Source organism: Nilaparvata lugens, chromosome 3, assembly GCF_014356525.2.
Source record: "Nilaparvata lugens isolate BPH chromosome 3, ASM1435652v1, whole genome shotgun sequence".
Taxonomy (NCBI): domain Eukaryota; kingdom Metazoa; phylum Arthropoda; class Insecta; order Hemiptera; family Delphacidae; genus Nilaparvata; species Nilaparvata lugens.
Window position 1 is genome coordinate 89,235,771 of NC_052506.1, and position 27,786 is coordinate 89,263,556.

Sequence of the window (27,786 nt, forward strand, 5' to 3'; positions counted from 1 at the left end):
GAGATGGCATGAGTTGGCAAAGAAGGGGAGCAGTTAGTGGCCTCGGGCTTGCTCAGCTCAGATGTTCAGAGTTGAGAGCATCTTCTTCGACAGAAGTGAACTTCTTCCTCTAACGATGCATTCACCCGCCGCCTAGACGAACATGATTCACTTGCTGGTAAGTCACTTCATCACAATTAATTTCCTATATTTCTTCTATCGAATTGAGAAGCTATTTTCATATCACATGTATTTAAAAATATCATTTTATTATACAAAGAGAATTTAAAGAGAATTTTGTAAAAAACTAAAAATACCTACTTGTGAGAAATACTATAGTGAGGCCCACTTTATATTGGCAGTGTTTGATTAGCAATGGTATTGCTATCCTTTTCTATCATTCAATTAAGCGGATAACGCCATCTCTTTCTCGCTTTGTTCTGTTGTCAGATCGTCGTCTTTTAACAATGCAGAATTAATAATGAATTAACAAAATATTTATCATTCTAATTTGGAAATTATTGAAAAATATAATTTTATGCTCAATAAAATATAATTGATTATTTTAAACGAGAATGAACAGTTAATATATTACATCAATAAACCTGTATCAGCTTTTAATTATGAAAATTCATCATGAAATTATTGAAAAATATAATTTCTTGCTTAATAAAATATAGTTGATTATTTTAAACGAGAATTAACAGTTGATATATTACATTAATAAACCTGTATCAGCTTTTAATTATAAAAATTCATTATGAAATTATTGAAAAATATAATTTTATGCTTAATAAAATATAGTTGATTATTTTAAACGAGAATGAACAGTTAATATTACATCAATAAACCTGTATCAGCTACCGTCTATAGGAGGCATTGACAGGATTGGCAACGTTGTTCTTCTATCTTTCTCCACTGCCATTATAACGTGGATCTCACTGTAGGTGTATTTTGCTGTATTCTTTCAGTTCTTGATTTATTTTTATAGGGCTACTTATTGATAGCAGGTTTTAATAGATGAATAACCAAATTACTACCCTTTATTTTCCTTGACACTTTTTCAATTCTATTTATCGGTGGGAATGAGATTAATCTTCAACAACCGACACTATTTAATATAATGGATGAGAACTGTCTCGAATTTTCATAAATAGTTCCGATTACCTTGTTTTGTATTTTTTCAATTATAACTTATTGGAGTCTCACACAAAAACAAAAACCATTTAAAACTTTGAACGCTAAAAATAGGCTACATAGGCCTAACATTTGGATTAAAGAAGTTCTCGTTTGATAATTTATTATTTATATATGCAGCAGATTACACAAATTTATACATGCAGATTACACAAATCCTATTATATTAAGCGAGCAATTTCTGTATTTTTATATATTTATACCGTATCTGGTTACTTATGTTCAACGGATCTCGAAAACGGCTCTTACGATTTTCACGAAATTTGGAACATAGTAGGTTTATGATATAAAAATTCGATTGCACTAGGTCTCATCCTTGAGAAAATTCGCTGAACTACATTGAAAGGATAATTCATCCTTGGCTGAAACATAGCTGTGGATATTAAAAAAGTGAATGAGCGAGTATGTGAAAAATCAAAACCAATATCCGCATCCCCGAAATTCATAAGATGACATATAATAGCCAGCTGTGAAATATAAACACGATCATTTTAGAGAATATTGTGTTCTGTTTATCAATAAATAAAAATAACGAGCGAAGCTCGGTGCCCCTATATTAACATTAATATTAATCACGATTATTGGGATTGAAACCACAGGTTGACAACTCAACCAAAAAGTGCATCTCTTGTTTCTCTCCCAAACTTGAAATATATAAAAAAGTATATAGATTCGAAGAAGCAATAATTTTTTGAAGAAGCTAATCAAACATGAGATACGGTAAGGCAAGTTTGGTAATACAAAAATCAATATAAGAGGATCGAGCAGGCCTTCAAAAATGTTTGACTTATAGATCAACTGGAAATAAATGTGAACGTTTAACTTTTTCACTTATTTACATTGTCAAGTGAGTTGATTTACTATTAGTAAAAATGTCTCAATTTCGGAAAGTGTTTCATGTAGAAATAAATCCTCTTATTATATTATTTTATTACCATCTGAGTGAGGCAGTAAAATTTATGTTGGAGGCGGAAATAGCCTATATCTTTCATGGACGAATGATAAAAACCAATGTATTTAGAATAAATTGTATTCTAGGTACCGTACATTGATAAAAACATTTAGAATAAGAAAACTGTTTTGCCGAAAATTACATCTTATGCATAAGAACCTGATAATGTTAAATGTAAGGGAATAGTAGAATAAGTAATCCTAGTACCAATATTTATAATTTTCTAAATAAATTTAATCCGTCTCTCGATTCCAAATTTCAGACTACGGTACCTTACATACGGTACATCAAAATAATATTTTTGCATTTGGATTGAATTAATTTTTCCAGATATTTTTCTTAGCTGGATATCAAGTTAATTACAATCTTGTGATTTTCAACGAAAGCTAATGTAGCCTACTACACCGTACCTCTTGTCAATCCAATATGAAGTTGAATATATTCATTTCAGATATACTGCAAAATTTTCTGCAATATAATGTGTCTTATCGTATACATAGCCAATTCTCCGCAAATCGCGAACGGAAATTCACTTCGCGTAATTGCACCAGAACGGACAACATTGATTTACAAATTCTTGGGAGAAAATAAGGATTAAACTTTAGTTGTAGTTTCGACAAACAATAATATTATTCTTATATAAGAATAATATATTATTCTAAAGTGACTGACTCTAATAGATCCGGTTCTACATGGGAGATGGCACGTTTGATGAAAGAGCAATGCCCTGAGGACTATATAATTATAATGGGTTCTGTGCAACATTTCCACTCCAATATAGATTGTATAAATAAATATTGTCAACAATATTTAGTGTTTTGTTGAAGAATCAAAGACTTTAGTTGATTCAACATCCAATAAAGTATTACCAGTAGGCTCATTCTAGAGGATGTAGAGGAATGAGTAGCAGAGTAGCAGTAGGTAATGCAATAATTTGAATAGAAACAGTAATTATTAGCATAGAGTGTCTCACAATATAAGGAGTACCTCTCTAAAAATGTGAAGTAAAATCCTCTTGAATCTATTCTTCAATCAAAGCTCTCTAATTTCAGAGATTTTCGATCTACTTCAATTCTTATCTCTTCAGGACTTACGAGCCAATTCCAGGAGTCATTTAAGATTATGCCGAATCGTATTTCCTAGAATTGAAAATTTCAATTAAACGATATAGATAAATGTCAAATTGTCTTTTTTTCTTTAGGGCTACTTTTGAATATAAATAAAAATATAAATCTGAGTACCCTTTTCAAATTATTTTGTCACAACTTGTTTCAAGTTTTGGTAATGGCATTAGTAGCCGAAACATGTTGTGACGAAATAATTTAAAAAGGGTACTTAGATTTATATTTTTATTTATAAATGTCATATATATTACAGGAGATAATATCATATTGGATACATTTTTGAGTCCTGGAGAGAGTACCGTAGATCGAAGTGGAAAATAGATTCCAATGAATCTCCAACATAGGCCTGATAAGGGACCCTATAAGGAACTTCATTTTCAAGATTCAACAATACCTACTACGCTAAATAAAAACGATGCATAGTTCGGTAGCCTAAGCTGCTCTTGGCTGAACAGCTTGGCATGAATACGGCCGTGTTTGTATTATGAAATTCTGATACGGTATCGTAATAGGTAACGTATTTGAATGATTATTTAATTGCAAATTACCTATTTGAAACACGATGATTCAAAAATAAAGCAATTCGATTCAAACTAAAAACTATTTTGAAATATACTCAATTAATCAATAATACGAGTAATTCATTTCACATCATTTCTAACAACCAGTACGGCTTTAGAACCTCTAAAAACACATCCGATGCTCTTTTTGAAATTAACAAGTTACACAATTGTGTTACCACACAATCTAGCAATAAACAAGTTCTAATTTCTTTTCTGGATTTAGTCAAGGCCTTTGATTCAATAGATAGGAATATACTTTTTGCAAAACTTGAAGCAATTGGCTTCAAGAATCTCACCTTAAGATGGTTTAGAAGCTATTTTGAAGATAGAACACAGAGAATATCATTAAATGGCACAGACAGTGATTCTATTGCAGTTAATTATGGAGTGGTGCAGGGGAGTACCTTGGGCCCCCTACTTTTCCTCATTTACATCAATAACATATCCAGGTTGCACCTACATGGTCAATTATTCCTCTTTGCCGATGACACGGCACTTGTGTCAACAGGCTGCACATGGACTGAAACATTCAATAATGCTTCCTCTGATCTCCTTAAACTAAAAAATTGGTTTGACAACAATGTGTTGTCAATTAATATTTCGAAATCCAAGTGTCTACCTATATTCCTTCGTAATAGCCCCGGGCCCAGGGTGCTCAGGATGCATTCATGTGGTGACCCATTCTCCAATGACTGTAACTGTCCTGAGATAGAACAAGTCTTAACTCACAAATATCTTGGCATAATATTCGACCACAAGTTGAGTTGGGTGGCCCATGTGCAGTACCTCAGGCAGAGGTTGCGTAAAATGAATTATGCTTTTACAGCTGGGAAGGTTCCTGAGTCCTGGACACTGTCGTTCTGTCTACTATGCATATGTGCAGACATTGCTTGAGTAAGGCATCTTGGCGTGGGGCGGTGCCTCCTTGGGTGTCCTGCGTCCTGTCGCGGTCTCACAGAGAGCACTTATTAAAACACTATTGGCCAAAAATCATAGATATCCAACACATTCACTTTTCCAAGAATTCCCTGTATTAAATATAAAACAATTATTTATAAAAAATTTACTTGTCTTTATAAAAAAAAGTAACTTTGTCTTCAATGAAATTCAACATTATTATCCCACTAGAAACAGATTGCATATAAATATTCAATTTCCCCGTTTAAGTAATTCAATTCAACTTGGAAACTGTTTTCATTTAGCCCATTGGCTTTACCGTAAGCGAGATTTCAACTACTGAGGGGGTTAGCGTTGCCGTCTACAAGCGGAGAGTGACCGGGTGGCTGCTCTGCATCGGTTCAGATGCTGCGGAGGCTCTTCTACATTCTCCATATAGATGAATATTTCTAGTTCTGAACACAGAATAACATTCAAATATTACACACAGTACCACGCTAATAAAAGCTATATTACTCCCAACTCAGCCCTTTAAACGCCGTCGAGCTGACACTTTTATTTTATTTATTTATTGTTTTTTTTCTATCTTTAGTTTTAAAATTTATTATTAAAATAAACTCTCTTATTATTCTTTCAAATTTATTTATTATTCATAGTTTGTAATTTATTTTATTATTGCTAGTGTTTGCCCTCTGTCTGATAATTTGCGACTCCTCCCTGCACACGGACAAATCATCCAGGCAGGGAGAATTTATTCATGTAATTTATAACACTTTTATATTTTGTGAATATGTAATATTTTATGAATAAAACAATTTGAATTTGAATTTGAAAATTATCACCGATATGAAAATTATAACACAGTAAAAAAAAAGCTATTATATTGAATGATGTCAGCACCTTCTCAAAGGAGTTTTTGACGATTTCAATAATGTGAAGCACACATTAATGATGCGTGAAGGGGTTTGAGAAAAAGAAAGGCGCATATCCAATAAATCATCAATTCCCTTCTAATCTGATTCCACGATGTGTCTTCAAAAGAATGAGTCGCTCTTCCTTGGATGGTAACCTAGTATGGGTAGAAGGCGAGTCCTTTATAGGCTATTCTTACCGATAATCCATTTAATGTAGCCTACAGTATAAGGTAGGTAGTGAAAGTAACTGCTCTCTCGCCTATATATTGCCCATCGTTCGGCAAGTGAATCTATTTATTCAGAATGACAAATAATCTAAATGAGAGATAAAGATGAATTTGTCAATGTGCTAGAACGATAATCCTTTCTAATGCTACAGCTGACTAGTTTATACTCTTAAGACTTCCGGGGGGCGGATTAAGTTGATTAAGTGCGGAGATAAAAGAAATAATAAAGTCTCTGACAAAAATACTGTTTATCAATGTCGGCGAGACTATCAACTGAATTCACCTCAATTCATTTGGATGACTATAATATATATTTTGAATTGAGCTACACATTGATTAATTGATAAACAAGTAACTTTTATATAAGTATATAGGTAGTAGGTAGTGAGTAAAGAGCTTTATCACGTACCGTAAAATATACTAACCGGTTGGATATCTTCAAGCTCCAATAAATATGCTATTACGAGTAATATTACTACTTATGATTTGTATAAATTTCATTATTAATTATAATTTCAAAAGTTTCGGTAACACAGATTGACAAAGAAATCCAATACCTGATTCAATAATAAAAACCAATAATATACCGTACCGTAGACGGTAACTCCCCTAGGAGGTACGCTCCCTTTAATCGTACTTCAACCAAACCGCGAATTGTTGACTGAATAAGGAGATGTGGTGTATGCAAATTCAGAATTAATATTATCTATATATATAAAAGCGAAATGGCACTCACTCACTCACTCACTCGCAGTACTAAAAATCTACCGGACCAAAAACGTTCAAATTTGGTAGGTATGTTCAGTTGGCCCTTTAGAGGCGCACTAAGAAATCTTTTGGCAATATTTTAACTCTAAGGGTTGTTTTTAAGGGTTTAAAGTTCGTCTTTTAGCATGTATATTCTTCTTCTCCCAATCTCTTAATTATAATTGAAATTTCCATATCATATGTTACTATAGAACTATAATCTAGATAGAGTACCTCTTCGAAACAGTTGTTAACTGGCAACTAAATTAATAATTTTGTCAGGTTGGCATTAAAATTGAGTTGACTTTGTTAGGTTGGCACCAAGTTGAAGATTTAAATGCATTTATCGCGGAAAAATTGATTGGGCACTGCTACTTCAATCCTGGGAATATTATATTACTAGCCGTCAGGCTCGCTTCGCTCGCCATATCCGTTTAGCCAGACGTTTAGTCTGGCCCCCGACCAACATATGATAAAAATACTCAAATGAAGAATGCAGGCGAGCGAAGCGAGCCTGCTGATTTCATTCTTGGTCGATCCAGTCGGGGGTCCAGGGGGCGGAGCCCCCTGGCTAGACGGATATGGCGAGCGAAGCGAGCCTGACGGCTAGTAGAATATAATATTGAAACCAATGATATTGTAAAAGCAATGCGAGGAACGCAAAACCCGCTGGAGTAATGTGCTTAATTAGGGTGATTTAGCGGGAATTCTTATTTGATTTGGGAGGGGGAACCTTTTCATTGCTTGCATTCAAACTCGTAGCTTGGCCTACAAATTTCAAATTTGTATGTAAGCTTGTTTTTGAAGAATCTCTAAAAAGCGTTTCGGGAAATTCTCAAACACGTTCTTATAGCACACGTGTCTAGTGGTCCACGTGTCAAATTTCAATGTTGGGAAGATTTTTCAATACGTATAAATATTAGATAAGACCACTTCCTCATAGACTTTAAGATAAGTAGAAAAACTATACTAGAAATGAAAATCTGGACCTTCAGTAACTTTTTCTTCCATATCGACGTATGAATCTCGAGATTTCTGCTCTAACTACTGTTTGCAAGACCATTATTTGTTGAAAATGGACTCGCTTACATTTTTTTTGCTCATTTCTCTCTCTCTCTATTTTCCTACCTTCTTCTCCAATACTTCCATTTTCTTCTCCTCACCCTTCATTCCTTACTTTTATACCCTCTACCTGCCTATTACATGGGAAACCATAGATGGTATTTTCCTCCTTTCTTTCTTTTCAGCACACCCCACCATGAAGCCTGTTTTTGTGTTTTATTAGAAATTTATTTTTGATTGTGATTTTTTTGTACGTATTTTGATTTCTTTTATGCGTATGTGTTGAATTGAATAAAGTTATTGATTGATTGAATGAGAGTCAGTCCTATCACAATTTTTCTGAGCAGATAAAAAGAGGTAATTTACCTATCAACTTTCCTTTCCAGGAAAAAATATGAATTAGCATTCTTCTTCTTCTTCTTCTTCTTCTTCTTCTTCTTCTTCTTCTTCTTCCTCCTACTTCCTTTCCATTTTCAAATTCTCTCCAGAGGATCCTTCTCTCATCCTTATTCATTCAACCAACCGCTTCCATATTACACCTTCTTTTTCATCTTCCTCTCTATTTTCAATCGGCAAATCGGATCACCTTGTCAACGATCAACGACGAAGCACACTTAAAATAAGAAGAACACGTCATCGACGCTCAGATCGTGATAACACGCTTGAATTGGCACGATATACAGCCAGTTATCACGACATTAGTTGGCCGGATCACTTCTATTTAATATAGGCTATCTCAGAGGGCTGACAGCAAAAAATGTCAAGTACTGCGAAATCCTTTTGTAACCTTCTTAAACTTACTCCACTTAATAAATGATGATGACCTTAAAATTATTATTTCTAATTGACTTGATCATATCATCCTGACGTGGTTGAATTCATGATATTCTCTTATCTTATCTTCTTTTCTCTATTCTCTTCTCTTGGTTTCTTTTTTTAATATCTGTTATATTTATATTATATAGGGCTAACAAGTATATTAACAAACCTATAGACACAATTTAGAATATTGTTTGAAACATGCGGCGAGAACAACATAATATATATAAATCTCAGTACCCTTTAAATTATTTTATCACAACATGTTTCGAATATTAAAGCCATTTTCAAGACTTAATGTCCGAAACATGTGATAAAATAATTTAAAAGGGTACTGAGATTTATATTTTCTCATAAAAAAAATATATATAGGTATTGAAAGTAATCCTGAAGAAAAAAGACAACATAATATATTATGTTGTTCATTTGGATTCGTTAAAGTATCGTTAAATAATGTGACAATTTGAATGAATACACACTTTCGAAAGTAAACCACGGCAAACCACGTATGTGTGTAGATGTGTGCTCGTTAATCGTCAAATATCTAGACGAATAGTTCGCCGAACGCCGAACATTCGCTGCTTCCGTATGACACATGTCTGAAGCCGGCTCAAGATGAGAGTATAATATGAATCCGAGTGGTTTGGAACCAGAAGGTCAAATATCATCGTACAAATAAGTAGATCATAAGTAGATAAATCTAATCTAATCATGATTCTTATTTGGCTCATCCAAGTACCAACATAGTATATTTCGCACCCAGAGCAGAAAATGAGATTTTTCCGGCTCGAAATCGGTTTTCAAGTCCGAGGCCGTAGGCCGAGGACTAAAAAAGATTGACAGCCGGAAAAAACAGTTTTGCCCGTGGTGCGAATGCTATTTTTCACCACACACAAAAATAAACAATATATATATATATATATATATATATATATATATATATATATATATGAGAATAGTTGTTTACTAAGCACTTCCGAAAGCAGAAGTGGAAGGTGATAGCTCTAGCAAATCTGAGGTAATCTGAATATCAGGAAATTGTCCAAGTATTTTTATTTTTTATTCTTATTTGTCTGAATAACCTAAAAGATTATGTTCAATTATGTGGGAGGTTGAGTTTATACTTTTTTATTCTTTCAAATGACAATAAGATGATATTATTATAAATGTTTCAATTATTGAATAATGAACACAAATAATGAAAAGTTTTTTGATCAGCTGTCTTTTGATCACCTTTCTTAGTTCCATGTTAGCGGCTGGAAAGGGTACTCTTTCCGGCCTAGGCCGGGAAGAAACCTGTTCTGACGTCAGACGAGAGTCGTCTGCAAACAATGTCTTTCAGATCTACGTAGGGTCTGGAAAACAGCTGCTTTCTGTGCAGTGTGGCGGATAATAGGTTTATAATGCATAAAAATGCATATAACTGGTACACAATCTGAGATGAGATTATTGTCGAGAACACATTCTTTTCAAAAGTTATTCGAGAAAATAAATGGAGAGATAAAGCTTTGCAAACGTTTGTTTAATGTTATCTTAAGGGCCAGACCATATCAGGCGCTTTTTCAAGCGTTTTCACACGACGTTTTTAGAGTCTGCCGAGTTCAGGAAACTCTCCGATTGGTGATTGAGTAGGCGCCTGGAAAAACGCCTGAAAAAACGCTTAATGTAGTCTGGCCCTAATTCTCCTAAAAGTTCTTTTCCACCTACCAAATATAAGCTTGTCATGATTGTTACCCATTGAAGTACTGCTACCTTCAACCCACTCTCCTATTAGAATTGCCCACACTGACCATCAATAGTGGACACTACTGGTTATAAGCAATTGAAAGCTGAGCAATTGACATCACCATTGAATTGAAAGCTACCTGAAAGGTACTTAAACGTAATAATTGAAAGCTACTTGAATGTGACAGATCCACTCCGCTACAATCTATATAGGCGTTCATTATGCACTTTGGAAATGTGGAACTTGAATGCAAATTTCAAGTGCATCATATCCTGTGAGGTACCGTAACAACCTCCAAAGGTGATTAGATTTTTCACTTGTCATTCCTTAACTGACCTGTAAAGTGACTTTCGCAAATATTTGACTAATGTAATACTACGCTGAAATAGCGGATGACTGCTTGAAGTATGTAATGCGTTTCCATTAGTTTTTGAATATAAAAATAGAAACGATGGTATTGAACAATCAGTACAATATTCTTGAACAATAAAAAGTTGAGAGAGAACACACATTAAGAGAGAGAGAGAGAATATTATCGAAACGGTAGAGGGAAATAGATGATTAGATTAGATTTTTGGATTATAGTGGTAGATAATTTATTAGGGAAGAGCAGAAGAGAAGTTTGTTGATTGATTGATTAATAATTGTAAATAAGTTATCAACTATGGATACGCCGGCTCCAGGCCTTCTCTGCAACACAGAGAGGAGAAGGATATAAAGAGCAATAAAAGAGCGAGCAAGTTGATGTGTGTTTGAGAGAGAATTATGAAAGTGCTGAGGGTGAGTGTGTGAATGTGAGAAATATCCCAGTTGGCTTTAAAGAAAATAATGTGATTGGGGTAAGTTTTTTTAATAATATTAGAATAATATGTGGGACTAGTTAATAAATAGGCTACCAAAAGTTCTAAATACAGAACTAGTACAGTGGAACCTCGATATAGTACAAGTTAGTATATAGTAAAAAGTTACATTATAGTACATTCCTAGTTATCATAGTCCCTTGAAACGTCCATATAGGTTTCAACCTCGATAAAGTACACTAACCCCGATCTAGTAAAGACTTCATAATAATACATTTTTGAGCGGTCCCTTGAGAGATGTACTTTATCGAGGTTCCACTGTAAAAGTTGATAAGTGGTAACTATAGTTTGTAACAGATTTAGCAAGTAGGTGAAGATTAAAAAGCATGAAAGTCAGTTGAATTTAACACTAGGTAATTTCCTCATCAAAATTTCTGTGTCGTTCTCAATAATAAATTCTTATACTCAACAGTAATTCACACCTCTATTATACACATTTTTTATGGTATACAATAATTCATACCCATGTAATTAAATCCAGTCACCTCAGCGCTATCATCTTCTTTCACCAGTTATACTACTGGGTAACACTCACTCTCTCACTCAGGCACACTCTCACACGCGCACTCACGCCATCCGCGTCCTTGCTAATCATCAGAACTAAACCTGAAGACAGAGTAACCCCCTTCCCCCGCTCCCCCGCGATAGCACCACTCTAGTCTCACGATGCCATTAATCAGTCAGTCTGTTGCAGAACCTGTCAAAACAAACCCTGTTTGCCGCCTGTCACTGCTTCAGCCATCACTTTTCACAAAAATATTCTGTTAGCGGATAGGAGAGAAGAGAAGGGAACACATTCAACAAATGAGACGCGCTTATTAATGAACAGATTGACTCATCGTGGAGCAACATGTTTGACATTGAAAATGCAAACTGTCGTGGAGTAATTGATTTTCCATTCTCAGGGTGGGAAAAATGAAATCGTCGAAATGTAATATGCACTGATGAATCATTTTACGTATTAGATTTGCATTGTATTCTTCTCTACCCATAGAAAAGGATCAATAGTTTTTGAGTGAAAAAGGACTAAATTTCAGAAAAGTGGAATCATAACCTCATTTCGGACTTTTAAAATAATATTATCTAAATTTGGGAGAGAAATAGTACAAGGAGTATCCTTAGTTTTTCTCTCCCATTCAGTGCTTTCTTGTAAACATTAGAATAATAACATAAAACGTTATACAATATACGTATACAACGTTACGTATGCACGCTTATTATATTTGTATTGTATTCTTCTGTACCCATAGAAAAGGATCAATAATAACATACAACGTTACAATATTTGTACAATAATAATAGTATTTAATTGAGATACAACTTATTGTACTTGATTGTATTTGATTATCTAAAATAACCATACAAATTGATTGAAACATAGGAACACAAATATACATTGCAATTTGAGAAAATTACCATAATTCAATTTTTAAGTGTCATTCCAATATCTCATTATTCTACAATATCTTGAGCAACATATTCTCATATAATAAAAAACACCAATTTAAAAACAGTAACATTTAAAACCGCGCAGTTCAAGATTGATAACTAATGAATTAAAAGAAAACTGCAAAATAATTCAACAACAGTATTGTAGATGAAAAATTGTTTTTTGAAGTTTTGGTTTTGTACGTTTGCATTTAGATGCCTTCGGAGTTATATTTCACAATACAATCATTGTTACTGCCGCTTCGTTTCTTGATGACGGTATCAGAAGGGGCTTCCATAACTTTGATAAATTAGAGATGAGAGCTCAGTAGCTTGCTTACAATAATATATGCTTCCATGAGATTTTTAATGAAAATGTTGGATATTTTGAACGAGATGCTAGAAAATGTGAAAATGCGCTTTCAATGTGTGATGACCTTTTGGTTTCGCAGATTCTTCGTCTGGTCGAAAAAGGACAGGAATAGGTATTGTGGACGAATATGTTGTCGAAGCTCCTGCAGTTTGAGTACGGAGCTCCAATACTTTGTACTACTCACTAGCTCAGAAGCACCATCTGATACTGTTATCATGAAACGAAGCATATAGTGACACCGATTGGGCGGTAGAAACAAATCCTAAAACCGACCACCGCTGGGAGGTAGTTAGTTAACTAGTTTTCCAGTCAAAAAATTAACGCCTGGCGGTAGTAGTTCCAGAGTTGGTTTCCACAGCCCAATCGATGTCACTGATATTGCTTCGTTTCTCGCTAATAGGCGATTCAAGTGTGACGTCACCCGTTGTCAAGGAGATAGTTTGAACTCTAAACAAACTGTTGGCTATGGAGAAAGCCTGTGCTATACTCTTATAGGTCTAAAACATCTTACTTCGTGAGACTTTCTGCTTTGGCAGTCCAAAAAAAATATTTTATCTAAATAAATACTGAAAGTTGATGATTTGCGTGTGTAGAACTTGAAAAAATATTCTCAACTCTTAGAAATCAATTATTTGATTGATATACTCGTAAATGAAAGGTGATGTTTTAGAGCCATAAGAATAGCATATACCGTCAAACTGGCTAACTTGGGACAGTAGTCTAACTTGGGACAGTTTAACCCCTTCCCTCCAATTCCAACTTACCAGCTGTTTGTGCAATTCATTCCGAGTTCTGGCATTGTGGATTTGTCGGGAACACATCATTGAAAATATTTAATAACGTTTTGAACAACTAATTAAGAGCTAAGATATCTCTAACCTAGAAATTGAGCCTTTAATAACTTCTATTATGAAACTCAATTATTACATACAATAATTTTATCAATTCTTTTACAGTTCAAGTATTTTTATTATGAATATGAAACATATTATTCAAAATCTAATGTCCCAAGTTAGCCTTCAACCACCCAATTGTCTTATATCAGGCAAATAATATTGGTGGCCCAAGTTACCCAACCTCTGCGGGTAACTTGGGACGCCACATTTTTCAATTTTTTTCAGAACAGGTTGGAATAATAATGAAATTGAATGTATATATTTGAAGTATTATTAGAGACCTAAGATTTGATCACAGGAGAAATAAACTATTAAAATAATTATGGAACTGAATTTCAAGTCGAAGTTGAAAACTGTCCCAAGTTAGCCGGTTTGACGGTACTCTCTCCATATCATCGGTTTTTTAAAGTCCAAAATTTCGTCGTAGCAACGGCTTAAGTCATCACTTACTGTACATCGCCTATAACATAAGAAGGTGCTGCGGTACTGGTAAGTGGTACACAATATAGCACCCTATTCAAACTGCAGGGTCTTCGGCAACACCCTTCCCCTGTACCAATGCCTCTCCTGCGCTGGCCAAATGAAGAATCTGCACAGTCAAACGGCCATCACAGATTAAGAGTGCCCTCTCACATTTTCCTGCATTCTGATTTCATAATACTCTTAATTCTAATTCAAAATCTAATTACAAGCAACAACTGTTGTAGACAAATTATCAACCTTTCATCTCAAATCTATCAAAGGTACCGAGACACCATCAGACACGGTCATAAAAAAATAAGATAGCGACAATGATTGGCCTATGGGAAACAACTCAGAAGGTATTGAAATGCTCACCTACAAACCCAGAACTTTACAAAACGACAACGAAAAATATAATTTTGATTATAAAACATCTACATTCTACTTCGATCTAAAACGAAGAGAAATTAATTCTATTATGAAAAATTAATTCCATAAGAATAATTCGATCTCCTAATTCATAAAAATTTAGCCTATATTGTTATTGAAAACGTTGAACTTCAATACATTCCATGGAACATATTCTCCAAATTTAGTTTCCTTGAATTGTTTTTGTTATTCAATAATAAAGCTTCTTTCAGTCTCTTCTCGAATTTGAAATATGCTGAGCACAGCATTCAATCTGAAAAAAAAACAATTAACTAAATTTATCAACTGATCGAACACATTTAAAAAATTAAAATTATTAGGACATTGATATCTTATAGTTGATGATAATTTTAAAAATGATTGGAAAATTATTAAAAACAATATAAAAACATGAAGTACACTTCTATTTAAAACATTTCAAACTGAGATGTCAGTTCAAATAAAAGGGTGAACCCCAATAGAAGAATAATTCAGGTTTTTATTTTGTTTTTAATAATTTTAATAAAGTACCTAGCCATACAAAAGTGAAGTGATTTCAATTGGAAAATGTATAGTATATTATAATAAAGAGCATCAGTGCATGCTATTCAAATAATGTATTACAACTATCGCATTTCAACTTGTTTATGCAATGACAAAAATATATAGGTTTCCAAAAATGTGTTCCATCACAGTATCATTTGGGTAAAATCTATACGTCAGAGTATGAGGCATGAGAGAGTTCATATTGACATAGCAGACTCTAGTTAAGGCATATGATGTGGGTAGCCTACAATATACGCGTCCCGTATAGCTTACATCCGTGACTTTGAAACGACATTTTTATAGGCAAGAGGTATGATTCGGGGGGGGGGATACTCACGGCTTTGCAAAAACATCAGGATATAGAGTTAAGAGACCCTAGATGAAGGAAGCTCCTCACACACAGAGATTCTTCATGAATGAAAGAGTTGCAACGTATCACCAACAATGGAAAGAGCATGTTGAACGAATGTCAGCTTAAATATATAGGCTGTATTATGCTATAGTGAGGTCTACGCTATAATGACAGTGAATAAAGATAGAAGAATAGCGATGCCGATTCTCTGCATTAATAAATCATATTTCTACACTGTCAAAAACATAATTGGCACCATTGTGGACCTAGAAAAGGATAGTACCACCGGCTTTGTCGAAAGATAGACAAGGATAGCAAAACCGAAGTTGATCAAATACTGTCATTATAACGTGGACCGGACTATAGAAGGACTCCACGCACGGAGTGATCCGTGGTTCAATGGATAGAGTGCTTGCGTAGCAGCATAGAGTCCAGGGTTCAAACCCTCTCAATACCAAACGTTTTTTAACCAGATCACTCCCGTGTTATTCGATGGGCATGTTAAACTGTCGGTCCCGGCTGAAGTATGACAGTCGTGAGGCCCATTGACGGCTTAAATTATATATTCAGGCGGTGGGACCTTCCCGCAAGGGACTCCCCACCAACAAAAGACATACGAATTTCCTTTTTCACTCCAAAAAGCTTCTTGTTTATCTTTCCGGATGCAACACGTTGCTCCTGAGAAGATACAAAAGAACTTCTGCTGCTTATAGAAAGAAACATTTTCAAATATTGGTTTTGAACGGTTATAAAAATGTAGTCTAGTGGCCCTTCGCCGATAGGCAAAGCTACAGGACCAGGACTGTACGTATTAGAATAATGAGCCAGTCAAATTGGAAGATAATTTTGTAGATAGAAAAATTACAGAAAATGGTGTTTTCACCAATCATTCTATTATCTTGTGAGATTTGCGGTATAGAAGTATCAAACAGTATCAAAGTATCAAAACATATCTAACACTTCCTCTTCCAAATTTTTACTGTCTCTTACTGTCTTACAAAAACCTCTCACCAAATCAATTGAGAATTTGAGATCTTATAATTGTGTTTATTCGTTTCATGTAAAATATCGGGGCACCGAGCTTCGCTCGTTATTTTTATTTATTGATAAACAGAACACAATTTTCTAAAATGATCGTGTTTATATTTCACAGCTGGCTATACGTCAGCTTATGAATTTCGGGGATGCGATATTTTGATTTTCCACAGAATCACTCGCTCACTTTTTACTATCCACAGACGACGAAAGTCTCAGCTGTTTCAGCCAAGGATGAATTATTATCCTTTTGATGTCGTTCAGCGAGCTTTCTCAAGGATGAGACCTAGTGCGATCGAATTTTCATATCATAAACCTACTATGTTCCAAATTTCGTGAAAATCGTTAGAGCCGTTTTCGAGATCCGTTGAACATAAATAACCAGATATAAAAATATAAACAGATATACAGAAATTTCTCGCTTAATATAATAGGATTGTACAACTATTGAAGTGATACTATAGTGAGGTCCACGTTATAATGGAAGTGGAAAAAGATAAGAGAATAACGTTGCCGATCCTCTGTCTTGTCAATGCCTTCTATAGACGGTAGCTGATGCAGGTTTATTGTAATATCAACTGTTATTTCTTGTTTAAAATGATCAATTATATTTTATCAAACAAGATATTATATTTTTCATAATGAATGTTCATAATTAAGATGAAATATTTCGTTAATTAATCATTTATCCTACGTTGTTAAAAGACGATCTTTAAAATAATCAATAATATTTTATTAAGCAAGGAATCATATTTTTAAATTATTTCATAATGAATTTTCATAATTAAGATGGAATATTTCGTTAATTAATCATTTATCCTACGTTGTTAAAAGACGATCTGGCAACAGAGCAAAGCGAGAAAGAAATAGCGCTATCCGCTTTGTTGAACGATAGACAAGGATAGCAATACCATATTGCTAATCAAACACTGCCATTATAACGTGGACCTCACTATAGTATTAGTACCATCTAATACTAAAACTTATATCGCAATAATAAATATTACCTTTCTTTGTTGCGGTTTCCACTTGTTTCTGTTCATCCTGATCCTGCACGGCTCTATTGCCGCCATTTTTGATGAATCGGATGCACTGCTCTCCTGCTTGGCAGGGGTGGCTGAGTGCGGTCGACACCAACTGAACGTTGTCGCAGACACACTTCACAGCTGGTTGCACCGTTCTGTAGACTAGGTTTTTTGTGTTCTCATACATCTAAAAAAAGAGCAACAATTCATCTATATTTTTTAAAATGTATGAATTCAGGACTAGTTATTTTTATTTATAAAATAGAATTATAGTACCCTTTGAAATTAATAAAATAATAGATTAAAAATACTACCTATTTATTCACTGAATTTCATAAAAGCATCTACAATGCCGAATTTGAGTTATATCCGTTCTGAAGACTAGGTTTTTTGTGTTCTCATACATCTAAAAAAGAGCAACAATTCATCTATATTTTTAAAATGTATGAATTCAGGGATAGTTATTTTTATTTATAAAATAGAATTATAGTAACATTTGAAATTAATAAAATAATGGATTAAAAATACTACCTATTTATTCATTGAATTTCATAAAAGTAGGTATCTACAATGTCGAATTTGAGTTATATCCGTTCTGAAGACTAGGTTTTTTGTGTTCTCATACATCTAAAGAAAGAACAACAATTCATTTATATTCATTGTATTTCATAAAAGCATCTAAAATGCTGAATTTCAGTTACCAACATTGATTGAGCAATATCACCTCAATAACCAAATCTGAAAAAGTTAAGGCTCTGCAAATGCTAAAAATAAACTTTCTACTGTTGATATCTTTCAAAGTTTTTCTATTTGTATACTATCAAGCTATCAAAATTAAAATGTTTCTCAGGAAAACATTTTTTTCCGATCATCATTTTTTGAGATACAGCACCTAAAGTTTAGATTTTTGGGACAGAACATTTCGAATTGGATGAGAGATAAATGCATACCATTTAGAAGATGAGAGTTCTTCATGGTATTGTTGATTGAATACCGTAAAACAAAAACTTTTCTAGAAAATCAATTTTTAACTCAAATAATTTTTGGTAATTTTTGGTAAATTGAATAACTTTCTCAAAAAATTGATATTTTTAGGAAATATCCCCACTAAAAGTTATTTTTGGTCATTTTTAGTAAATTGAATAACTTTCTCAAAAAGTGATATTTTCAGAAAAAATTTTACCGTGAAGAATTTATCCTCTGAATTTCATGGATTTGTCTCTTACCGAATTTGGAATGTTCTGTCCCAAATATTTAAACTTTAGGCGCTTATCTCAAAAAGTAATGATCGAAAAAAATGTTTTCCTGAGAAATTTCATTTTGATAGCTTGATAGTACACAAATCGAAAAACTTTGAAAGATATTACCAGTATAGAGTTTATTTTTAGCCTTTGCACAGCCTTTAACAGCGCAGCTTCTATAATTTTACGGTATTGTTTTGACTTGGTTTTTTCTCTATAAAAATACTGAAAAATAGTTTCTTTCGAAATTGATTAATAATGGTATATACTCAATGTACCTAGAATACATTGTATTCTAGGTACCTTGGGTATAGGCTACTTGATGAGGAAAATTCAATTGTTAATAATATAATTCCACCAAGCAATAATTCTATAAATATTACATGTTGATGCGGGACTCTACTTTTGTACATGTTGAATAAAAATAGATTGCAATTATTAAATGATAATCAATAGATTCGGTAAGTAAAAAATGTCAACAACGTGATGATAAAGCGAAATTACATGAAAAAGTGGGGAGAGATAGAAGTAACTATATAAACAATAACAGAGATTTGAAGAGATGACGTTGGATTACTACGGTGTTGGGTTAATCACTCTTCAAAAACGAATGACGTCACGACGTCACTGTTATGCCCTTGACATTGTTATCATTAATAAAAGCTAATATTTATTAATTCATTTTTTCATATTGTTTCTATTTGGTTGGCTGATTATTCTTAGCATAGATATTTCAAGAAGAAATTGGATACTTAGGACTCCTAACCGCTATGAGAAAACCTGTTTTGAATTGAAATAACTTATACATTTTATCGTATATATGGAGCTCATATTTGAAATAGATAGACAAAATAGAAGATACTTTATCTGTTTATCTGAAAAATATTCTCATCAGGAGTAAAATACCAAAAGTAAATGAACCATACTCAAAATAGACAAAATAGAAGATACTATTTTTTATTTATTTGTAGAATATTCTCATCAGGAGTAAAATACCAAACAGTCGATAAATCATACTCGTGCAATATTATTTATGAGGATGAAAGCCTGTAAATCACATTATTTTGGTTGACATATACTTCAATTTATTCTATTCCATTTGAAATAATATTTCAATAATTTATTTTTTGGTTAATGTAATAAAATCCTTTAAACGGCTACGTATATCAAGAATTCTATTATAATCTCTTTGAAATAAAGTTTTGAAATAGCTGAATTGTTACCCATCGATTACAAAAAGTAACTATACCACTGCGAAAAACAATAATACCGGTATATAAAGGATCGATCTAGTCCTTTTGGACTATGTGTAACCTGAATTTGGGAAAGGAATAGCACAATGTTACATTTTTTTTATCTCCCTATCATTTTTGATGATATACTTATTGTATGAATCAATAAAGAAGTATAATAGTAATTAATTTTCAAATATTCAAAAACAAGATCTAGCCTTATGTTGAATTACTTATAAAAATATTTGAAATAATTTAGTTATCTCGACTTAATGTTGAAAGGTTTAGTAGTTTTACCTCACTGGGTGGTGATTTGATGCCGGGAATTTTGTCTTCAACATAATCCAATCCTGAACAGAGCACTGAGTCGACCGATTTGATTGGCTTCTCCAGTTTATCAGTGATCGACTGTGTGATTGGTTGCGTCGCCTGCACGGCTGACTGCATTGTACTCTCGGCTGTACTTAGAACGTTGTTGAAAAACGAATTCGATTCCTAAAATTTTATAGAAATCAAAATATTATAAGTACTTAAATTAAGATATGATAACATTCCATAAGATTGTAGGTAGGCTATTTATAAATTCCATACAGTAAATCTAATAATAAAAACACTATAGAAAATTGTTTTCAATAGACCGTTGAAAATATTGAAGCTCCACGATCTATAGTATGAGGTTCACGTTATAATGGCAGTGTTTGATTAGCAATACTGGTATTGCTATCCTTGTCTATCATTCAACAAAGCGGTTAGCGCTATCTCTCTCTCGCTTTGCTCTGTTGCCTGATAGGCTTTTAACAATGTAGAATTAATAATCAATTAACAAAATATTCCATCTTAATTATGAAAATTCATTATGAAATTATTGAAAAATATAATTTCTTGCTTGATAAATTATAATTTATCATTTTAAACGAGAATGAACAATTAATATTACATCAATAAACCTGTATCAGCTATCGTCAAGAAGGCATTGACAAGACAGAATAGGATCGGCAACGTTGTTCTCCTATCTTTCTCCACTGCCATTATAACGTGGACCTCACTATCACTATAGATAGTTTATACTGTATTTACTGTTCAAAAGTTGAGAGTTACGGGATGAGGTAAAATTGTTCTCTCACCTTTACTTTGGAATACATTCCTGATGCAGCATTCCATGTGCTCTCCACAACGGGCAATTTGGCAACCCTGTTAATTGAGCACATTCCAGTGGGTCCTTCAATCGATTTATTGTCAGCCATTGCTTTTTTCTGAAAATAAATAAGAATAATATTGACCAGGTTTTTGTAAAATTCAAATAAATTAAATTTTATTTCATTACACAGTAATTTTGAGCACTTCCTATGGTAAGACTACTGTATCTACTAATTAAAATGCAGTAACTGTATATTGTCCTAGAGTATTCAGAGTAAATCTCAAACCCGGTCCTGTGTTTGGAAGTAATTTGAGTTTAATAGCCTACTATTACAAACTGCGTTATGCTATTATTGAGTTCTGCTTTGAATTTGTTAAATCTAAAGCTGCGTTTACACCAAAGTTATTATCAAAATGTTAATAACTTAATCCTGATAAATTTTATTTGATTGAACATAACTTATCATACACATGATGAACATATGTGTTTGTCAAGCTCTGTTCAGGCTATATTGAAAAAAGAAAAAGAAAATACAATATTACATAAGTAAATCAATACAATTTTATCAGATACATTGCATTCCCTAGAGTTTTTTTTTGTATTAGGCATTAACAATATTTTATATATTATATAACAGAAAAAAGGAAATTACACAAAACACGAAATTAAAAAATATTCAGGTCAAACATAAACAAAATTTACTCTATAAGATTGTTTCCTGTACAGGTGGCACAGAAGAATTTTTTTATTTTCGTCCAATAGCTGTTTAAATTTTGGTGTCCCAACGTGGGCTAGTTTACCCTATACTGAAGATACAAAATCTTAATGAATGATTTGGAAATAACACGAATTTGATATTCCAATTGATGGAATACATCAGGTATTAAGATTTTGTATTTTCAGTATACTAATAGACCTAATAATCAATTTTCTCTTAAAAGGTAAATTGAAAATATATAAATGTTGATAAATATAAAAAATCTGGATAAGAATTTTGTCAGACGAAGAGTGAAATTTTAAAATTTGAGTATTATATTGCCTTTTTTCAACTATTTTGGAATTGAATCCTGCTAAACACAAAAACGTCTTAAAAGGTGTGTTTTGGATACGATAATCACGCGTCTTATTTCAAGAGAAAGCTTATAAAACATCTTCCCAAATCTGTTGGTAATGAAAGAAAATAATCAATCAAAGTGTGGTAAGGTCACTTGATTGATGAGATTTGCGGCTTGGTACGCATCCATTATGAAAATTGAAGAAACAAATTATGTTTGATTTCAAGCCTTGGGATCAACCTTTGTTAGTCTATTTCAAAAACTAGCTGAGAATTTTAAAATTTGTATTTCAATATTCATAATAAAATTATCAAGGATTTTATCAAGTTATTTCTTGGATTCTTCAATTCTTTATTAATAAGTCACCAAACAAAGAAGGTATTGCTGAACTCATTCTCAAGTAGGCTACCTGCTCACACTTTGAGAAAATGGGTTTTATCCAGAACTAAATATAAGTTGAAAGTTGAAAAATGTTCATGTAGCTACTAGCAAGTCAGATTAAATATCTAAATATCAATCACTAATGAATTACACAAATCTAAAGCTCATGAGATGAATAGGTCAATATAGAAAATTAAATTTTGAATTCAAGAAACACATTTGATTGTACCTGCTAGCTTTCAGTGATCCTCACAACACGCCCTAACATCTCTAGAGAAAGTGTCAAAATCATTAGAGCTTAGTTAGAACTCACAAGTAGGTAAAACATATTTATCTCGTGCATGTTTCAAGTCAGAACTTAACTTAAATCAAATAAATATTTGTTATCAGTGGAAGGTTCAAAACAGGAATTGTAAATCTAATCACTGTAGCCTTTTCATGTAGCAACAAATATATTGAGGAACAAGTTGAAGCATACTGAACAGTGGAATATTATTTCAGATTATATCATTTTGATGATGTACTTATTGTATGAATCAATAAACAATTAATAAAGAATAAAGATCATTTTCAGGTTTCAGGTTTTATATTTTTCCAATTCAATAAAATTGAAAAGTATTATAATCATTTAATATGAATACTAGATTGTATCAGAGGCTTCATTTTCATAGAAGAATTCCATAAGAAATTTAGCATCATGCATATTTATTTCATTTAAATTCAATAAAAATAAATTCAAAATTTAGAACAGAAAAGTTATCTCAAACATGTCTAAACCCCATGGCCAACCGGATCAAATTTTAAATTTGAGAATGATTCTTGGCTTTCGATATTTTAAGATGTAATTTACTGCTTGCAATTGAATTCTATGAAAAGGAAAAACCTTTGAAAATCATGGAAGAAGCAAGAATAAAAAAAGGTGTACCGTAGGCCTACTCACAAGACATTCGAATTAAACATATGTATCTAAGAAATGACCAATAATTATTTGAACAAGAATAGAAATATTCTACAAAACAATGGATTTTCAACAAGATAGTACATATTTGGTGCTAAAATGTAATACATTATTAATAAACATGAGAAATTGTAATTAATTTACTTACCAAAAGGAGTTGGAACTGTTGATTGACGAAAATAATTGACTAGTTGCTTGAGATGCTGACACTATTCAACTGGGACAGTTACAGTGATCGAAAGAGCCACAAGCCACAAATGAACTTTGATCAGATACGTCCGTTATTGTTATCAATCTGATTGTAGAGACAGGCCCTTTCTGACGGACAACCAACTTTGAAGGACAAAGAAATGACAAGTGAGGAAGAAAGAGAGAAATTGTTAGAGGAAATGTGAGAGGAAGAGTCGGTGCGTGAGTGAAAAAGGAAGAGAAAGACAGAGAGTGACCGAAATTGGTTGATTGATAGGAAATACAATGATAAGCTCAATAAGAATAAATTCTAATAGAGCCTGCACTATTTTGCAGGTCAGGCTACTATCTTTGAATGAAGAGAAAGCAATGATAAAACGTGAACTTACAACTGCTTTTTAAGAACATACACCAATTCCTAATATTGTATATTCTCAATTTTCACTAATATAAAATGAACTAAATTATAAAAAGATGTCATAATTATCATAGGGTTCAATCATAGGATTTGAAAATTATAATTTAGAAATAATCTACCGGTATAGGGATAAATTTGGCTCTTAAGAATTACAAATATTGACCAAGAGATAAAATTTCAGTGAATATTACCTGGTTCTACTGGTTCCATTACTTTAAACAATAATTTAATTAATGAGAATTCAGAAATAATCTATAAAAATAAATTTGACTCTGGAGAATTACAAATATTGACCAAGAGATCACATTTGAGTGAATATTGCCTGGTTCTGCTGCTATGGTTCCATTACTTTAAACAATAACATAATTAATTAGAATTCAGAAATAATCTATAAGAATAAATTTGACTGGAGAATTACAAATATTGACCAAGAGATCACATTTGAGTGAATATTGCCTGGTTCTGCTGCTATGGTTCCATTACTTTAAACAATAACATAATTCAGAAAAATAATCTATACAAGTAAATTTGACTTTAGAGAACTACAAATATTGACCAAGAGATAACATTTCAGTTAATATTACCTGGTTCTACAGGTTCCATTACTTTAAGCAATAACATAATTAATTAGAATTCAGAAAGAATAGAATTGACTAGAGAATTACAAATTGACCAAGAGATTACAGTCATTTCCGTGAATATTGCATAGTACACTGGTTCCATTATTTTAAACAATAACATAAATAATTTAGAAATCCTCATTCAATTTCCCCAATGCTAGAAATGGTTAGAAATGCTAGAATGGCAATAAAATAAGCAGTAGTTCTCATTGAACATGTTATATTGTGGACCTATTCATGGAAATAAATAAACAAATCAATGCGAGAATTGATTCAATTCTTATTATCCTAATATTATTATTATAACTATCCTACAGCTATCCTAATTATTCTAATAGAATATTACACAATAACATAAACATATCTTAGTACATAATGACATATCTTAGACATAAGATGTCTAATATCTAAGATGGATGATTAATATCTTATACAAAAGATATGTTGAGTAGGTACCGTACATGATTTTGAAAGAATTGAAGCTAATGATTTTTTGTTATAGCTTTCAGTACTTGTGTTGGCTGCTCTATTGGCAGTAACCCACAGTCAATCGGCTGTGTATGTACGATTTCTTTCGCCTCCCCATGGATACAGTCATGGCCTTCAAGTGCATTATCCAGGTGAAAATGTTTTTTCAAATATAAGCAAATAGGATAATTAGAACAGTGTATGAGTCCATATTCATTGCTACAAAATGAGAACAACTTACCCCTCCTTATTTCTATTTTTTAAATTATAACCTACATTGAATATAGCCTTATTTAATGAACGATTGAACGTTATAACATACACTTATTATCTGCTAACTTATTTATACAGAATTATCAATTCTTTTGTGAATTAGGCTATATAAATTTTTCTTGTCTAGCCATTTACTTCCATGAAAATTTAAAATGAGAGACTAACGTATTTTTCATAAACAGAACACCAAGACAGCTTGGCTGGAAGAGGATATATTTTAAAATTGATTATTTTATACAAACATAATTAAATTTTATATGTTCATGAAGGTACCTACTTTGGTAGAAAGATGATAGTCAAAATGTTTAGAAGGCCTACAGATTCACTAGCAACATTTAAAATAAACTATTAGTATAAACTGAAATACTATCTATAGTTTCAATATTTCTGATTCACTTAGATTTTTTCTTTTTTCTTTATTGATTATAGTTTCATTACTTTTCCAATAAACAGCACAATGACGTACCTTAAAATTTGAATATAATATTGGATCAAATTAATTTTATTCAAGTTTGAAACTATTTATTAGAACAATTTTCATTTTTGATATCAACGTACTGATTATGAAATGTCTTCTTTAGGAGGAGTTCCAATTGCAAGAGAGGAGCGACTTTTCATACCAAACCAGCAGTATCAGCCTCAACAGTATCATTATCCCAAGCCAATGCGATCATTTCACGAACTAGGTCGGTATCAGAAAATATTAATAGGCCTACACCTGAAAATAAGTAATATTCATAAATCTTGAAATGAAAGTAGGCCTATAACACATTGCAATACCGTATTAATCAGAATACTTTGAAAAAATAATTAATAGAAATGATATTGAATTTAAAAAAATCAAAAATTATGTAGAAGGTTGTTGTAAAAATAATGAATACCGGTATACATATTTTTAATCTGTAGGTACCGTACTAGAAATAAATTATTAAGGAATCAGGGAAGAAATTTTATTTTTGAAATTAAACTACTTAGTATATTATGCATAGTTTGAAGATTGAAGAATTTCAAAGAATCGTCCGATATCCTAAAATTGAGTCATAAATAAATTTCTTCAATCATTGAAAGCTAGGAAGCCATTGATACCGTAGTAAATCACAGGAGATTTTATACAATCAATATATTTCTAAAAACAAATAACTTTATCTATTATTCAATTCAGGGTTACTTTTAATGAATAATTAATCCAAATTAATTTCAATTATATTAATAATATGATCAAAAACTATCGTAATTGACCAAGAATTATTATTACTGTATAATAATTAATAATTCTAAGCGCCTAGGTACCGTACCTGTTTTGACGTTGATGGTATCCAATGTTGGAAAAGATTCTAAATGAAAATTAATACCACTTAATTTATAAATAAATGTTGAAGGAATATTGTGTATTTTTATCAATCAATTTATTTTTATTGAATGAAAAAGACTAAGAAACTGTCAAAAAACCACATATTTATTGATACTTTAGACCGCTTTGTGTAGTTGAGATGTTGATATTGTGGTAATTGTTAATATTAAATGAAAAAGACTAAGAAATTGTCAAAAAACCACAGATTTGATACGGTACTTAGAAAGACCGGTTTCGGTTATTACACCATTGTCAATCTCTGATAAACTGCTGATAAGTTCATCAGAGATTGACAATGATGTAATAACCGAAACCGGTCTTTCTAAAGTATCAATAAATATGTGTTTTTTGACAATTTCTTGGTCTTTTTCATTTAATATGAATAATTATTACCACAATATCAACTTCTCAACTACACAAAAAAATTTAAGTTGCTAGTTGTTATATACTCTGAGCGGTTCAAGATCTAATAAAAAAATGGACAATGATGAACAAGGAAAACTGAAGAGACTGTTTAAATAATTGATTGAGACGTTTGACAAGGAAGATTGTATAGTTGGATGGAATAGGTTATAGAATTATTTTATGAACGATACGTTATTTCATGATAGAATAGATTATAACTGATTGACTCTATTTCTTTTCCGAGTTGCAAATTGAAAGTAAAATTTGTAATGAATTACAGGTAGTCAATTCCAAGGCTATCCTCGAACACGTCCAATGGCAGAACGTCTCTATCCTATGGGAGTTTTCTACGGCCCACCTCCAGCAGCTGATTACCAAAGGGACAACCCTGGTAATTATTATCTTCATAATATTTTTTGTCCTGAAACAAGTACGAGAGATTTCCAAATAACTCAGATGAACTGA

The 27,786-nt window shown here is 32.4% G+C and overlaps 2 protein-coding genes across 2 annotated transcripts; one reads left to right on the forward strand and one right to left on the reverse strand.

The window, feature by feature from the left end:
• LOC111048273 lies at positions 1-27,786 on the forward strand. Its single transcript, XM_039422949.1, has 4 exons — positions 1-157; positions 25,327-25,444; positions 26,147-26,251; positions 27,602-27,786. Exons 1-4 carry the CDS (start codon positions 143-145, stop codon positions 27,784-27,786), a joined length of 423 nt encoding a protein of 140 aa, XP_039278883.1. The 5' UTR covers positions 1-142.
• Positions 14,291-23,903, reverse strand: LOC111048283 (lipid storage droplets surface-binding protein 1). The gene is made up of 5 exons (XM_039424990.1): positions 23,746-23,903; positions 21,190-21,318; positions 20,363-20,560; positions 17,575-17,779; positions 14,291-14,908 (listed from the first exon to the last, which is right to left on the reverse strand). The coding sequence occupies exons 2-5, from the start codon at positions 21,307-21,309 to the stop codon at positions 14,904-14,906; spliced, it is 528 nt and encodes a 175-aa protein (XP_039280924.1). The 5' UTR covers positions 21,310-21,318; positions 23,746-23,903; the 3' UTR covers positions 14,291-14,903.

Excerpts from the sequence above, each read along its gene's own strand:
- LOC111048273 (XM_039422949.1), top strand. Across the intron at positions 25,445-26,146 it reads CCTTCAAGTGCATTATCCAG|GAGGAGTTCCAATTGCAAGA; the intron begins GTGAAAATGTTT and ends TGTCTTCTTTAG. Across the intron at positions 26,252-27,601 it reads GCGATCATTTCACGAACTAG|GTAGTCAATTCCAAGGCTAT; the intron begins GTCGGTATCAGA and ends AATGAATTACAG.
- LOC111048283 (XM_039424990.1), bottom strand. The coding sequence starts at position 21,309 with ATGGCTGACAATAAATCGATTGAAGGACCCACTGGAATGTGCTCAATT. Across the intron at positions 20,561-21,189 it reads GAATGTATTCCAAAGTAAAG|GAATCGAATTCGTTTTTCAA; the intron begins GTGAGAGAACAA and ends ATAAAATTTTAG. Across the intron at positions 17,780-20,362 it reads TCAAATCACCACCCAGTGAG|ATGTATGAGAACACAAAAAA; the intron begins GTAAAACTACTA and ends CTCTTTTTTTAG.